Consider the following 17558-nt stretch of genomic DNA (forward strand, 5'->3'; position numbering starts at 1 on the left):
ATGATTTCTCTTTTGAAAATTGAGAACGATATTGTTTGTTAACAACACATTATTCGCAAACTTGGGAAGGAGTAGTAATTTGAGGAAGACCCGTCACCATGTTTTTCTGTTAAAGGGTCTTCAATCCACCAAAACTCAAGTGACCATAGCGAAAATGCCACAACCATGAGGGATCTTTCTTTTCAGCCATCAAACAAGATTAAATATTTTCAATCTTTAATGGAAACAATCTATTTGAACTCATGTAACAACTACAATAGCACCTCTAACAAAATTATAAATTTCACAAACACCCCTCTGAATGGTGATAACATAACCCTTTTTCTTGTAATTGACCAGCACTCAACAGGTTACTTTTCAGGTCATGAACATACAGCACATTAGAGATTGTTTCCACAAAACCATTCTTGGTTCTTATCTTAATATCACATTTTCCCATCGTTTTCACAGTAGAATGATCCCAAAAACTCATAGTGGAATGAAAATATTCATTTAGATAAGAAAAAGAAGACTTACTTCCACTCATGTGGTTACTACAGTCTGTATCCACATACTAAATATCTGACTCGAGCTTCTTTTCATCTTGAACAGCCATCAACAACGTTTCTGCTTCTTCTTTTTCAACAAAATTTGAATTCTCTGCCTTTTTATTATTATTAGGTAGCCTAATATAACATTCAGATGCATAATGAAAAATTTATGATATCTAAAACACTCTATCTTGGATTTGTTAGGTTCTTGTCCTTTGCCTTTGCCTTAAAATTGTTCATTATTGACTTTGAAATTCCTGCTAACATTTCTATTTCCTCGATCTCCCCTCCTCTACCTCTACCTCTACCATTTCCTCTGAAATTGTTGGAATGAGTATTGGTAGAAGCCTTCAACACTTGCTCATCTACTGTTGAACTTCTGTTCATTTATGTTCATGGACCGATAAGGAGCTTTGTAATTCATCAAGAGAGAGTGCATCTATGTTTTTCGACTCTTCAATTGAGCAGACAACATAATTAAACTTTGGTGTCAGGGAACACAAAATCTTCTCCACAATGGTGACGTCATCTATCTTCTCGCCATGGAATCGCATCTTGTTGTTGATCTCCATTGCTAGTAGGGGTGAGCATGATTCTTGGGTAGAACTGGGAATTGGAGAATCGCACCGGAGGGTCCAGTTCGGTTCCCGGTTCTTAAGGGACCGGTTCCAATTCCCTGTTCCTTTTTTTTTTTTTTCTGGGAATCGGAACCGGAACCGGTTTGGTAGGAAAAGTTCTCGAGAAACACAGAAAGGGAAGAAAACCTGCAGGAAAAATAATAAAAGAAAAGGGGAGGTTAGCAAAAAGAAAACAGCTGCAGGAAGTGACGGGAGAGAGAGAGACGTGAGAGCAAAAGGAAAAAAAGGAAAAAGCAGAAAAGTAGAGAAGCAGAGAGAGAGAGAGAGAGAGAGAGAGAGAGAGAGAGAGAGAGAGAGATTGTTCATTTCATCGTGCTCGCCCCGCAGCCTGCTCGAGGGCTCCGCTACGCCGGCCGCCGCACGGCGTCGCGCTCGTCCGCGAGCACCGCGCTGCGTCTCCGTGCCAAGCTTCACCGCGGGCAGCCTAGCCGCCGGCCACCGCCGCTGCTGGTCTGTTGCTTCCCTCTCGCCGAACCTCCTCACGAGAACCCTTCTACGACCCCAACCGATCGCCGAGCCACCGCGCTGCTTCGTCTTTGCTTTGACACCCAAACCCTCGCCTGTGCTGCTCTCCGTTTGAAGTTCTGCCTCATCTCCGCGTAGCCCCGACGCCGCTCCACTAGCAACCTGCGCTTTGCCCGACGTCACAGCAGCTCACCTCTATCGCCGACGCCCCTGTCGCAGCACCTCTGCACACCGAACGCCGCGTCGTTGCCACACCAGCACCACAGCTCGACGACCCGACGCCCCTTCTGCCCGAGCGTCTCACCGTCTCGCCACACTAGCCTCACCTGCACTACCCTCCCTTTTTGTGTTTGTTTTTCCACATGAACGAAGAAAAATAAGGTACCAACTAGTTTTCATATTCTCTCCCTAAATGTTTGCCATGTGATTTTAATGTTAGCGGCGTAGAGATTTCAAGACCATTCTTTTATGGGCAATTTAATTTTTTGATAAACATGACCAATTTGCTGCTAGTGCTAGCTGTTACTCTATAAAATGCTTGGATTTGCATTTTCATTCTATTGTACCCTTTTTTGTATGTGGACAATGTCATCTAGAATCCTAGATACACATACTGTAGAATTTGTTTGGACTGTTTGGGCTGATGTCAACGTCATCCTCTAGGTTAATGGACAATGTTAAAGATTTTGCAACTTTACTGATCTTGATTGGCTAGTATGTATAAATTAGTCAAAATATTCTTTTTGTTTTAAAATTTTTAATTATATTATATTATTGTTGTATAGTTCAAATCTAAAAATGAAAATGGAAAAAAAAAAAACCTGTTGGAACCTGGAACCGACCTTGGAAACTGTAACAAGGTAGGTTCCAGGTTCTTGATTCTGACTGATAGGTTCCAGGTTCCAAAAAATAAGGAACCTGTACATGATGGTAGGTTTTAGGTTCAGACGGAACTGAACCGGAACCTAGAACCGCTCACCCCTAATAGCTGGTGACAGATTCTCCATCTTTCATCGCTAGTGTCGCAAAATCTCTTCTCAAGGCTTGAAGCTATGCACGCTTCACTCTAAATAGAGTCTTGATATTTTTTTTTCATAGAATCTCAAATATCCTTAGAAGTTTCTTTGCAAAGAATAGTCTCCAAGACGGGACGATCAATAGCCTGAAACAAATAATTTTTTGCCTTTAGGTCCTTCAACTTTCTAGCTTCTAATTCTGCTTTCTGGGGATTTGTCAAAGCCATGCCTGATGGTGGCTCTTAAATTCCATATTTGACAACCGACCAATACTCCTTTGATCGTAAAAAACCCTCCATCAGCATGCTCCAATGGTCAAAGTGACCATCAAAGTGTGGAATTGTTGGTTGAACAAAATTGTCGGTGGCCATTGGAAATATTGCCGCTGCAATTATCTCACACCTGTAAACCTTCTTTATCTTTTTTAAAACTCTCTCACTCTTCTCAAGGGTCTGATACCACTGTAGAATAACTAAAGGGGAGGAGAGATGAGGCCAAAACTTCCTCTTTTTTCAAAACAACGAAGTCTTTTTATAAAGACAAATACATAACGTAAAACACCACTAAAATAAGACCCATAATTACCAATGTTCTTGCATAAAGCATTTATTCCACTAACACTTAAAAACTAGGACAACTAACACACAAATTAGCTAAACGTGACTCCACTAACTCCTAAAGATTAGAACAACTGAAAAACCAAATCAACAAAAACGTGTAGAAAAAAACAACTATTATTTCAACAGGCAACTCATTGGATTTCCCAAATTCCACCAACAAAGCCCGAAGTTGCAGTTACATGGGCGTGAGAGCGATCATGAACGATAAGGTAGAGAACGAGATAGGCGAGACAGAGATTGATGTGGACATCGAGCCATATCGAGGAGGTGGTGCTAAGGACCCATTGTCTATTCCTACTGGTTCGATTACTCGAGCGCGGGCCAAGCAATTTAGGCAAGCTGTTGGTGTCATGGTTCGTGATCTTTGGCGTGGAGATGACCTTGGATCAAATCTTGAAGAATCTTGGAAATTTTGGCGCAATTTGATTATTTGGTCATCAAATATTTGACCAAGTCAATATATATATTCTTGTTTAGGTATATTCTAGAATATGACACATTAGATTTCTAGAGTTAGTTTTAGGGTTTTTGTGGCGGCTAGAAGGCCTATATTAAAGACTGACTGAATTTCTTTGAAGGATATATTTTATTTTTGAGGAAAAGAATTGAGAAGTTCTCTTCTACTGTTCTTTTGAGGACTTGACCTTATCAAAATTCTTCTTTGGCAGTCGATTCGACTTATCGAATGAGATAGTGAATTCTTTCACTTGTGACGTCTATAACGTTGGTTAGTTGACACACGTTTGTCAACAGGTCACGTTTATACTAAGATTGCTAATCACAAGTTCGATTGGAGGTCAAGGTTCGTAATTCGCATCATCTAGGCCTTCGTAGAACGATCTTTCCACAACGATTCACATCAGAGATCTTGGGCAGAGAAGGAGCCAGTCAAGAAATCGAAGTAGGAGCAGGGACTGCAAGGACCGTGATGGTGGGGAACATCGTAAGAGACATGCACATGGCAACACAAGCCTGACAAGGCGCAGGCATGAAGATGGCCAAGAAGAGCCAAAGAAGAAGAAAGAGAAGAAGGAAAAGAAAGACGATGGGACAGACCATCCCAACCCAAAGATTGTAGAAGTAAAAAGGTTGCAAGGTTCTCTAGGATTGAAACTGTTGAAGCTCTAGGCATGACAGATGCAAAGACATGCTGATTGAGTGATTACGATGATGATGCTTAGCCTGATGGAATGTTCAAATTGCTTGTATGCTGTCTTTACTATATAGATTGAGCGGTGAGCAATCAAATGTGGCTATCTCTAAACTTTATTTACATTTGACCTTATGCCCCTTGTTTTTACTCTTTGGCACCATAAACTTAAGTCTCCATAACATTTTGTAGGCTTTCAGTTGGCGTCTAGAGATGGATGATCAAATATATTACCGTCTCATCCTCTTTAATTGCATGGTTGCGAGCTATGGATGTGAGTCGCATGGCTTGGGTTCCCTGGATCATTTGAGAGCTGATGTAATCGGTCTAGTGTACTTGTGTCCACAAACTGTTCAAGTTTAAGATCTTACAAGACTCTGCTTTTCGTGTCCCTTGTTGAAAACTTGAAACACGAGATTGGTGCCATCAATGCGTTGCAACAATTTACAACTACATACAAACAAGAGATTCAGCATCCATTTTTATGCACACATTTCGATTTGAAAAAGAAGAATTTGGATGTGATAATGTCGTCTACTGCTCATGGCAACATGTTTTCTGACTATACATTTACAAGCAATTGAATATGGCAAGTTGGAAAAAAGGGTAAATATCTCCAGTCATGGAAGCGACTCTGGCAACAAAATGCCATCATTGTCGTACTGGATAGTACTAGAACCGTACAGTCGCTTGCACCTCCTTCCCATCAGAATTCTCCTCTTGCACAGCTCTACTTCTTCACATTCCTCCTCTTCATATGTAAGGATGTCGTCATTGTCGTTGCTGTCATCTTCTTCGTTTCGTTCTTCTTCTTCTTTGAAAGGGTTGCTCACTTTCTAGCACACGGTCTTCACCTTCATCTTCTGTCGAGCACCCTGCAATTTCATCAACACCCAAGCTACAGCTTTAGCTCTTATGGTGGATTGAGGAATACTGCCGGTACACCTTTTTCAACACCAATGTCAACATCGTTACCATTGCTCTTCCCGACCTCAACACCGAGAAGTTTCATGCCGGGATTCTTCTTGAAGATGGCAAACATTCGGAGGATCACCCTCTGGTGCCGCTTACTCGGCACCATTTGTACATATGGACTGGCCTTCTCTCCACATCTCTCGTCGTTCTCTACCTTCTTGTTCATGATCCCTCTCATGCCCATGTAATTGCAACTCCAAGCTCTGTCGGTGGAATTTGGGAAATTAAATGAGTTGCCAGTAAGTGTCGAGGCTCCGCTCAACATCTTACACAAGCCGAGAAGCAACGAGCTTTGGGGTAGAGGCCAGAGAATGTGGCACCCCAAAACACCTAAGGACGCCATAGGTACTTATCGCTCCACCTAATGACACTAGTACATCTCTTAGTAGAAACATCGTAGTTCATAGGCATTTTTTTTTTAAACAGTCCCAACGCAACTTATTAGCGGAAGCATAATTGAATCTCACCATCTCTCCCTCCAATAACCATAATGCAATGCACACCAACTACGCACCATATGAAAAGATGAAGTCGAGCCACTTTTTATTTACATATTTTCATGATGGATTTCTCGGGTTGGTACAACCAAAAAGAAAAGCCAAGATTTTTAACTACACTTGGCCACAACCCAAAAGATATCTCGACCCCTATATCGATCACGTGTCATCCTCCATCTACCAGCGTCGGCTACCCTAAAAAAGAAACGTCAGCTCTCTACTCCTCACGCCCATCCTGGCACGTCGGGCGGTGGTGTGGTGGCAACATCCCCCGAAACACTCCATCTCGGCGGACGTGGACCGACAAAGACTCCTGAATGACTGGGCAACTAGGCCCACATTGTACATGACCAGCACACGAACTCGCACAAATGTTAGACCAGGGATGGTAATGCAGTCAATCTCCGAACACTCTACCTCCACGTCAGATGGGAGGCCATAGAAGGTACCCCGCGTGACCGGAGAGAGCGGCATCTTCCTAATCTGAAATGTTGGTCCCCGAAGGGGTGAGTACAGCCACTCAGCAGGTAAAAGATCCATTAACTACTCAATGCATCACACAATACAATCACAACATCATGGCATAGTACATATCATCCGTGCATCCAAGCATAACTTACCTTGCGGCCATGCATATGTCATCATACCATATGTACATACATCCTCATGTACTCATCACCATCATGTCATACATATATCATCATGCCATAGGTACACATACAACCATGCACTCATCATCATCAGGTCATACATATACCATCATGCCATAGGTGCACATACAACCATACACTCAACATCACCATGTCATACAGCCATGCATATGTCACCATACCATATGTGCATGATTTAATTTCCACTTTTTATCTTTCAATTGATCACCACATTTTCTTTCCCGGGATCAGTAATTGCATCCCACATTCTATCACTCGCACCTCAACCTGGCATCGCGAGAAACCTCCGGCACACACCACCGGGCATCCGGCACCCCCACATTCCGGGCATGTCGCATCCCAACTGACATCACGAGGCATTCCCCGGGCACAAACCTCCGAGGCTTCCAGCACCCAACCATTCCGGGCATCTCGAAACTCTTGAGGACATGGGGGCATGTATCACAATACAACCGGGCATCCGGCACCCCCCATCCCGGGCATCCTGACACTCCCAGGGCATTATCGGCTCACCTCCAACAGTCTTCTCATTTATCAAAATTCATATTCACCAATTTATGTCTCACAATCAACATGGCACATGATGTAATAGCAACAAAGTCAAATTCAACATTTGATTCTATATGCAATGCCAATTATCAGAATAATCATAAATTACAGCATTTGAAATTCGCTCTATCCAACTTGCTCAGTTTTAGAAAATAATTCCATTTAATACCCAAATGACCTTTAAAAATTATGAAATTCGAACATGTGATAGTCAAGATATAATGGCAAATATTTCATGAAGGACACTGCACCAAAAGACCCTCATATCATGCGGTATAGACCGAACATCACAGCACCATTATCCTAACCACTTAACTTGCACAGTTTTCGAAACATTTTCAGTTAAATAGGCAAATGAACTTCAAAAATTATGAGATTTGGATATGTTGCAGGGAAGACATAAATAAAGATACTTCATGAAGAAAACTTTGCCGAAAGATCTTCATAAAAAATGATATGACCCATGCATTGAACTGATCAAATCCGAATATACCAGGTTACACGGTTTTAAAACATTTTCGATTAAATACCCAAATGGCCTTCAAAATTGATGAAATTCGACTATGTTGTAGTCAAGATCCTAAGGTAGGCTTTTCGTGAAGAAATCAAAGTCAAATTCGTTCTAGGTGATTTAATATAGACGGTTACAGTTTCTGTTTCAATACCAAGATTTCCAGATTTGACCACCTCTGAAAAACCATGATTTCACCTATCTATTCTTGTTTGTTTTCTCTAAATTTTTTGTATGTTAAACCTCAGGATGTCCTTTACATCTTTCGTTAAGAAATCAAAGTGAAATTTCAACAAAAAGATAACCTTATAGTCCATGCATTTATCAAAGGTCGTTATCGAAATCTCCAGATTCTATCTCTCCGAAAAATAAATATTTCACCCACTTATACTTGTTCGTTTTGTCCCAAATCTGAGTATGTTATATTTCAAAAAGTCCTTAACAACTTTCATTTAGAAGTCAAAGCCAAAATCCAACTCGAACATCATATGCAAGCCACTACAACATTCAAGGTCAAACTGTTTTCTCAGGAACAGTTTACTAGTCTCAAACATCCCTCTTAAAACTTCAACTTTTAACACTCTAAACATCCGAAATCTATCACCATTCAAACACCCATGCTAGACACAACATGCAAGTGCAGATTGAGGATCCCAACTTGCCTCTAAACCGAGCAAGCAACGAGCACGCGGCGACTAGACACGGCGGTGACGGACGACAGACGATCGGCTTCCTTCTTCTTCCACACGCTCACTCTCCCTTTCTCTCTCGATTTCTCTTTTTCTCTCGGTAACTCTCTCTCTCTCTCTTTCTCTTCGGACGAACCCCTTTCATCATCAACCGGTTCCCTCAAATTTTCCTCTCCTCAATGATGAACAATCATTGATTTTGCATGAAGGACACTTGGACTAAGGGGAAAACACTTGGCAAAATCTTCATGCAAAGGAGTGGGCCTCTCATGGGCCGGTTCCTCCTTGGTCGACAGCCTAATGGGGCTCCATTCGGCCAGGCTTGAAGCCAGCTTGGCCGACAGCTCCTCCTCCTCCTTTGGGCTTCGCGGCTAGGCCCAAATGGCTGAAGGGTGGGGCTTCTTGTGGGCTGGTCGAGAATGGGGTGAGGCAATTGGGCTGGTTTGAGCCTTCAATTATCCAGCCCATCCTCATCCTATTAATTCACATAATCCTTAATTATATAAATACCTAATTGGAATTTATAATTCACAAAACTTTGTGACCTATCTTAATAAATTCCAATCCATAATCCCCCATGGCCAAAAATAGCAATTTTTTTTATTAAATAATTATTCACCAAAAGCTTGGCCAAAGTCTTAATGTAAGACGTGAATTAGAGCACCCCTAAAGATTGGCAAAGAATTCTAGGATGCCACAGAGAAGCATCACAACGTAGAGTCCGCGACTTACAGCAAGAACATTCCTCACCGTCTTGTGCAGAGAAACCACACCGGAGCAAGGCGAAGAAGGAACACAATGACGCAAGCCAAGAAGCAATGAGCTTTGGGGCAGAGACCGGAGATGCACCGCAACGTAGAGAGCCGATTCGTACCCAAAATTTTGCATTAAGAAGGAAAGGAAGGGGGAAAAGGAAGTTGTAGCACGGGTTTTTTTTTTTTTTTTTTTTGATTCGGGAGGAACCGACTTGCACCGACAACGGTCTTGTAAACCCCCCGGTGACGCTAGCGGCAAAACCACCACCCCGACGTCACGCTTAAGTCACCATATAATAATAAGATGCCTCCCTGCTTCGCAGGGGATTCGAACCTTGGCCTCCACCAGGGAGGTCCAAGGCCCTACCATCCACGCTTATGCAGAAAGGAGGAGAAAGAAAGCATTATTAATGCGTGCAGGCCTACTCCTAAATAGAAGAGAGAGAAAAGTAGCGGCATGCCTATTAATGGCAGTAAATTTTTAAATAAAAAAAGGGAACATAATAAATTTTATGCAGAAAAACCAGCGGAGCCACGCCCGCACACGTGGAGCCACGCATCACTTCTTGATTGGTTGGGCACATGCTCACTTGGCACTCCGGAATCACCCGATATTTTCTCGCGATTGCAACGTCTTCTTTTGGTTAGGACAGTTGTTATATGAAAAAAAAAAAATCCCGAAAATGGAGATGGATAACCCAAAAGAGAGAATACTGTTGGAATTTCAATTGAAGAGAAATTTTTCCGAAGAAAAAAAGTCAGGAGATATTTTATTTCATTCAGAAAAGAAGGATCTTGTTTGCAAGGGGAGAACAAAGCACATGCCCCAGGGCCCAGGCCACCGGAGAAAATTCGACTACGCTCCTCCCGTTTACGTTTCCAAAGAAACAAAAATATAAAAAGCACATGCCACATTGTCCGTAAGGTAAACGACGAAACGTACGTCAGTTGGCCTCCCTCGAAATAATGCAAACCCAAAAGACGACGAAAAAAGTTCAACAAACGGATGGCTGACCGAGACGACCTGCAAAATCCAGAGCATTTCACTCGCGCTTCCACGACTCAGTGAGTCCGGTCAACGCAGACCGAGACGACCCGCCGGGGCTCATAGCAGCCCTAGCTTCTTCCTTCATGGCAAGCACTCGCTCCTTTACCATCTTTCCCTCTTCACTCTCCATTAACTCTCTGACTCGCTTCTCGACCTCCTCGGAACTCACCCACCCGTCCGCTGACTCGTCCACCGGAAGGGCGATCCTCATTTCCTGTACCAGAAGCACCCTGTTGTGCCGCTGCTCAGCGTAGAGCGGCCACGCCACCATCGGCACGCCAGCGCACACCGCCTCAAGCACCGAGTTCCACCCGCAGTGAGTCACGAACCCGCCCACCGAGGGGTGGCTCAGCACCTCCACCTGCGGGGCCCATTTCTTGACCACGAGCCCTCTCTCTTTGGTACATTCAAGAAAGCCCTCCGGAAGCAGGCACCCCAAGTCCTCGTCGGGCACCGCCGACGTGGCGGCCTTTTGGTTCTTGTCATGTGTCGGGCTACGGACCACCCACAAGAACCGCTGACCGCTCCTCTCCAGCCCCGTTGCTATTTCCTTCAGCTGTTCCACCGAGAACACGCCCAAGCTCCCGAAACACAGGAACACGACGCTCCCTCTCGGCTGCGAGTCCAGCCACGTCAGAGACTCCGGCGATCTGCCGTCGTCGCCTCCCCTGCTAGAGATCAGCGGCCCAATGCAGTAAAGCGGCGGAGTGGGCCCGCCGGGCACACACTCGCCGTCCGTGATGGCTCGTACCGCTCTCGGCTCGAGCTTCTCGAAGGTGTTGACTATGATACCGGCCGAAGTCTGCATCTTCAGGGACGAATCCAAGAAGCCCTCGTATGCCTCATCATAGCGATCCTCCAACGGCTTCGCAACATCGGAGGGTGGTATCGGCGGTGTGCCTGGGACATCTATTGGGGCGTCAAAGTCTTTTAAGCTTTTGGCAAACTTGTCGTGAAGAGTTGGAAGGTAAAGAAAGAAGTTGAGGTAGCCAGCGCCGGAAGTGAAGAAGTAGTAGTAGGGAATGTTGAGCTCGCGCGCAACGGCGACGGCAGCAAAGCAGAAGCAGTCGATGATGAGGCCGTAGACGACATGGTTTTCGGAGATGGAGGTGAGGGCGTGGCGGACGTTGGGGTTGTTGAGGCGGAGGAGCTCGAGGGCTAGGGTCTCGTGGTGGGGGGAGGTCGTGGAGAAGTCCGGCGGGAGGGTGGTGGCAGGGAAGAAGTGGAAGGCGATGGAAGGGACGGCGGCGGAGACGGAGGCGATGTAGGCGGTGGTGGGGCCGGCGTCATAAGCTTGGTTGGTGATGAGGATGTGGATGGAGAGGGAAGGGCGGTGGGTGAGGAGGAGCTTGCCGAGCTCCACCATGGAGATGAGGTGGCCGATGGCCGGTGAAGGATACAGCACGATTGCTTCCTTCATTGCTTGGGCTTTGTTGGTGTTGCTGGAACGACGTTTCAGCTCTCTGGGACAATGGGTTTTGGTGAGATTGGTTTGTTTCTTTTTGTTCTGGTTTGCAAGTAATCTTCTCGAGATCGACGTCTTATCAACTTTGCTGAGATTGCTCTATTAATGGCCGACACAATCATGACAAATTGTGAATTGATTAATGTGAGGTGATAGTATTGCTCATTCTTACTTTAAACACGGAGAAATTTTGATATAACTGCAATTTATTTGCAGAATTGGATGCGGAATTATAGGTTGGTTTAAATAAATATTTTATAGTCTACAAAGATAATGTAGACTGAACTCATTCCAATCATTGATAATGCAGGCAGCAGGTCCATGGGAGAGACCCATATATAATCAATTGTTAAGATGATATTGATCCACATCATGATCTATAGACTATATGTACAATACCTTCTCATTGGTTTGGGCTGGCATTTCACTAGATCCTTCATTCATTCTATAATTTCGTTGTAACTGTTTTTTAAAGGGAAATGAAAGGAGGACAGTCGTGTACACCACATATTTTACCAGGGAATACCTGATTCTTTGGAAAAATCATGAATCCCACTTGGTGGGTTTTATAGCCCATCGACTGAGATTTCTTCTAAGAGAAAAAAATCAGCCAAAATAAAAATAACGGAATAAAAATGAAACTTATTAACATTATCAGTGTTAGATTATTATTTTTTTATATTAAGTGCAAAAAAGAATGATTGAAACATTTTCATTTCGAAAGAAAATAAATGTAGAATTACTAACAGCATGGATGCAAAATATTTTTCACACTTGTGGTTTTTCCAATAAAAAAAACTTGTCTGTTTTAATGAGAAAATAGAAAAAAAAAAATTAGTAGTCCAAATCGAACGAACTAAGGCTAGTGAATCAAGTTCCTTTGCTCCCAAACCATAAGTTAGCATTCCAAATTGAGGATTTTTAGAGAATTTATCAATTTGTAGATGGAAAATTCAATAGTTGGTTATTTTATCCCTTAAGTAATTCATGAATTTTTTGGATCTTTTAGAAGTGAGAATATTTTTTTTCTAATGCATAATCCATGCTTCTTCTTTTTTTCTTTTGGGATTTGGTTTGAAGCTTGATAAGGGAAAATATTTTTAATGCCATTAAACAGAACTATAATATGACCAGAAAAAAAAAAGAACAATAAAAAAAAATTAAATTCAATTTTCCAAAATCTTGTCATTCCATGATAGAATAATGATACCACAATTTGCTTTTCTATATTACTGTAGTTATGTTCTTCAAAAAATTTCTCTAATTTCCTTAACTCTTATTGCCAAATCCTCACATATGGGAATTTGTGGTCATTATGGCACCGTTTTTTATAGTAACGACGGTATGGTTATATTTGCAGGGTCCATTCGTAAATTAGTGGGACTTCTACGCAATTTTGGAGAGGGCTTTTTAAAAAGCATTGATTGTGTTCTATCAACCAGTTTCCTTTCTTTGGACCGCCGATGGGTTTGATACTTGGTCCCAAGGGGAATGGTTTGACAAAGAGCAGGTGAGCCTGTACCACTTCCTTAAGTAAAACAGAACTGGCATTTCTTGACTTTTAGCACAATAATGACGTAGATCTGGTCACAAGCACAATAATAAAGGCTTGTTTGAGCAAGACAGCTAACCCGACTAGGCGAATGTAGCATTCGGGCATTGTTAGAGGAAGGATCCGGAGCAATCCCTAATCCTTGACAATGAGGAATGAAGGCACGATTAGCGTATTCGCCATTTTGAATGCCTCCCTCTCGATTAGCTAAAATTACAATTTGAGCATTGCATCTTATTTGAAAACACCATCGAGAAAACACCATGTAATTGACTTATTTGAAAACTCAATTCTACGTTATCAAATCTTTCAATAAATGAAATTATATATAAAGTACATGTGCATTTGGCAATTCTCTATTTTTACATGTCATTAGGTGTAAATTATCAATAAATTTCGGAATATATGATGATTTATAGTCTAGAGATGCCAAACGTGCAAATTCGGCACTGTCTATTCTTTCGATCAATTGATTGTACGGACATGAAAATTATGTGCATGGGCATTACGTTAACATTGCACCTCCTCGAGCCGAGGCCCGAGAAATTTCCAATGATGATTATAAGACATACGAAAATCCGTGGAGTTGATTTAGGTGAGAGAGAAAACATAAAGGATTATAGGAACATCGCGTGCTTCTTTTCCTTTTCCTCTGTTCCCTTTCTTTTTGGTGCAATTAATTTTGCTTCAATATGAGTATTCCCTTAGATTTCATTCTGCTCAAGTTAGGTAGAAAAAGAAAACGACAGGAAGCTGTTCAGAGAAAACGCAATAAAAAAAATTAATCATAGTATTTTTAAGTGAATGTGAGCATGATCCGAATTGGATAAATCCAGCACCAAATCTAGGAACCAACTTGCACAATATTGGTCCACAATTTTTGGGACTGAGGACCAACCCTTTTGAGCTTGAGACCAAGTACCAGACTGACCCTATGAGTCTAATACTAATTGATTATTTTTTTTATTTCACTTTTTGCATTCCTTAAAAGGACAAGTGTACTATTGCAAATTATATATGCATCAATAATGCGACATTGAGTAACCAAATTATTGACACAATCACATATCAAATATAAATATGAGAAAAGATAACAACAGAAATTTCATACTTCTTAAAAGAAACAAACCATAAAAATGAACGCACGAGGTAAGTGAGAAGAGGCTAGAGGCAAGTGGATAGAGGTGACTAAATCAAGGCGAGTAGACGAGCAAGGCCGAGGTGAGCAAAGATGGTTTTTATTTTTTTTTTTTTGGTTGAATTAGGGCTCAGTTTCTTTTCACTTTCTAATTTATGTGACAAACTAAACTGTGAAGAGGACAGAGCAAGAGGTGTTAGAGTTTAGAATAGACAAAAGTTTATAATATATAATATATCTAATACATATTATACTTGATATATATATATATATATATATATATATATATTATAAAATATATATAGGGTTGGTCGGAGTTGGACTAACTCTAAACCTCCAAGACGAGAATTAACCCGCACACTACAGGGCTCGGGGATCCTAGGACTAAGGACCAACCTAGTCTCTATGGGAACCAGACTAGAACTAGCTAGGTTAGGGCTGGTTTGGTTGACTTTGGATCGATGTTTAGCCCTAATTTTAAGTTACGGATTTACTAATACATTAATGATAAATATAATATGATCGAATGTGTAACTTGTAACGCAATCGGTATGTATATTTATCTAATCTCTAAGATACTCTTGAATTGGTTTTTTCATTTCAGTAGTGAATCCCTATGTAAGTTTAGAAAATAAATATTATCATTTAAGATTTTGTCAAATGTCATAATCATGAAAGTAACTTTTAATATTGAAAATAGCTATGCATGTTTTTATTGACAATTTCATTATCATGAAAGTAACTTTCATAATTGAAAATAGCTGTGCACATATATTGGGCTATGGATGTAGTTGATGGAGATTAAAGACTCCCGCTTGCACACACGTGTTCGACAATAGCGTTAATACCGGAATCTGCCTGCAACACCGCCTCCTCCCCGCGTGCCCGTGCATAGAGAGATTACGTAGGCAATTTCGTCCGATGTAGACCCTTCGAATACGACAACCTGTATATTTAACAGTTCATTTGTTGTCTATTTCTAGCGCTGAAAAGAAAATAAAATAACCAGAACATGTCCTGAGGTGCTGCCGACGAATGGGTAACTGGGTTGTTCTACTGTAAGAGCGCTTCATAGCCGAATGAAATGATTCCTCAAAAGCTGCCATAACTTAGAGAGCACTGCAACCTTGTACCAAGATTTGGAACCGTTACGGTCTGCAAATCCGCCCGAAAATTAAAATAGGTAACACAGAGGGAGAGAACGATTTGGAGTGTACAGTCCAAGAGAGATATTATTTCACCCATAAAACAAAGGACTTTATTTGCACGGGGGATCAAAGCGCAGCATACAAGACGAAACTCGATCATGCGCACGTTCTGCTTACGTTGACTGATAAAACCGATGCATAGAAAGAACACGCCACTTCGTCTGTGACGTCCGTCCTTTCGCCTCCCTCGAATGTTGCCTACCTAAAAGACGACGAGAAAATATCACCAGCGGACGGCTGAATGAGCCAATGAGTCCGGCGCGTTTCACTCGCGCTTCCACGACTCGACGAGTCTGGCCAACGCCAACCGAGACGACCCGCCGGGGCTCAGAGCAGCCTTAGCTTCTTCCTTCATGGCGAGCGTTCGTTCTCTCACCATCTTGCCCTCTTCACTCTCCATCAATTCTCTGACTCGCTTCTCCACCTCCTCTGACCTCACCGACCCGTCCTCTGACTCGTCCACCGGTAGGGCGATCCTCATCTCCTGCACCAGCAGCACCCTGTTATGCCGCTGCTCCGCATAGAGCGGCCACGCCAGCATCGGTATGCCTGCACACACTGCCTCAAGGACTGAGTTCCACCCGCAGTGAGTCACGAACCCGCCCACCGACGGGTGGCTCAACACGGCCACCTGCGGGGCCCATTTCTTGACCACGAGCCCCCTCTCTTTGGTACGTTCCAAGAAGCCCTCCGGAAGCAGCGAGTCCAAGTCTGGGGCGGGCATCGCAAACATGGAGGCCTTTTGGTTCTTATCCTCTGATGGGTTACGGACCACCCACAAGAACCGTTGACCGCTCCTTTCCAGTCCCGTCGCTATTTCCTGCAGCTGTTCCACCGAGAAGACGCCCAAGCTCCCGAAACACAAGAACACGACGCTCCCTCTTGGCTGCGAGTCCAGCCATGTCAGACAATCTGGAGATCCACCATCGTCGCCTCCTCTGCTCGAGATCAGTGGCCCGATGCAGTAAAGCGGCGGAGTGGGTCCACCGGGCACACACTGGCCGTCCATGATGGCTCGTATCGCTCTATGCTCGAGCTTCTCGAAGGTGTTGACTATGATCCCGGCTGAAGTCTGCATCTTCAAGGACGATTCCAAGAAGCCCTTGTAGGCCTCATCGTAGCGATCCTGTATCGGATCAGCAACATCGGAGGGCGGTATTGGCGGTGTGCCGGGGACATCTATGGGGGTGGCAAAGTCTTTCAAGCTTTTGGCAAACTTGTCGTGAAGAGTTGGGATGTATAGGAAGAAGTTGAGGAAACCGGCCCCCGAAGTGAAGAAGTAGTAGCAGGGGATGTTGAGCTCACGCGCGACGGCGACAGCAGCGACGCAGAAGAAGTCGATGATGAGGCCGTGAACGACATGGTTCTCGGAGATAGAGGTGAGGGCGCGATGGACGTTGGGGTTGTTGAGGCGGAGGAGCTCGAGGGCGAGGGTCTCACGGTGGGGGGAGGTGGTGGAGAAGTCCGGGGGGAGTGTTGTGGCGGGGAAGTAGTGGAAGGCAATGGAGGGAACAGTGTCGGAGATGGAAGCGATGTAGGTGGTGGTGGAGCCGGCGTCGTAAGCTTGGTTGGTGATGAGAATGTGGATGGAGAGGGAAGGGCGGTGGGTGAGGAGGAGCTTCCCGAGCTCCACCATGGAGATGAGGTGGCCGATGGCCGGTGACGGATACAGCACGATTGCTTCCTTCATTGCTTGGGATTGTTGGAATTGCCGGAACGACGATGAAGCTCTCTGACAACGAGGGTTTCGGTGAGATTGGTTTGTTTCTTTTTGTCTGGTTCACAATTTATCTTCTCGAGATGACGTTGATGCATGGGGAATGACACAATCAGTTGCAAATTTGTTTATGTGAGGTCAAAGTGGTGGCCCAATACCATTGGGCCAATAGTGCTTGAAACATGGAGAAATTTTGATAAGTGCAATGTCTATAATTTGTTTATGTGAGGTCAAAGTAGTGGTCCAATACTATTGGGCCAATAGTGCTTGAAACATGGAGAAAATTTTGATTGGTGCAATGTCTATAATTTGTTTATGTGAGGTCAAAGTAGTGGCCCAATACTATTGGACCTATAGTGCTTGA

The 17558-nt window shown here is 43.4% G+C and overlaps 3 protein-coding genes across 3 annotated transcripts; all 3 read right to left on the reverse strand.

Moving 5' to 3' along the window:
• Window positions 1-4954: 4954 nt before the first annotated feature.
• LOC104448071 lies at window positions 4955-5700 on the reverse strand. The gene is made up of 2 exons (XM_010061858.3): window positions 5395-5700; window positions 4955-5294 (listed from the first exon to the last, which is right to left on the reverse strand). Exons 1-2 carry the CDS (start codon window positions 5657-5659, stop codon window positions 5206-5208), a joined length of 354 nt encoding a protein of 117 aa, XP_010060160.2. The 5' UTR covers window positions 5660-5700; the 3' UTR covers window positions 4955-5205.
• Window positions 5701-9794: 4094 nt separating this feature from the next.
• LOC104448080 (UDP-glycosyltransferase 88B1) lies at window positions 9795-11605 on the reverse strand. The gene has a single exon (XM_010061869.2). The coding sequence runs from the start codon at window positions 11532-11534 to the stop codon at window positions 10110-10112; it is 1425 nt and encodes a 474-aa protein (XP_010060171.2). The 5' UTR covers window positions 11535-11605; the 3' UTR covers window positions 9795-10109.
• A 3839-nt stretch (window positions 11606-15444) lies between these two features.
• On the reverse strand, window positions 15445-17233 carry LOC104448089 (UDP-glycosyltransferase 88B1). The gene has a single exon (XM_010061877.3). The coding sequence runs from the start codon at window positions 17165-17167 to the stop codon at window positions 15743-15745; it is 1425 nt and encodes a 474-aa protein (XP_010060179.1). The 5' UTR covers window positions 17168-17233; the 3' UTR covers window positions 15445-15742.
• Window positions 17234-17558: the final 325 nt, after the last annotated feature.

This window comes from Eucalyptus grandis, chromosome 1 (assembly GCF_016545825.1).
Source record: "Eucalyptus grandis isolate ANBG69807.140 chromosome 1, ASM1654582v1, whole genome shotgun sequence".
NCBI classification, from domain to species: domain Eukaryota; kingdom Viridiplantae; phylum Streptophyta; class Magnoliopsida; order Myrtales; family Myrtaceae; genus Eucalyptus; species Eucalyptus grandis.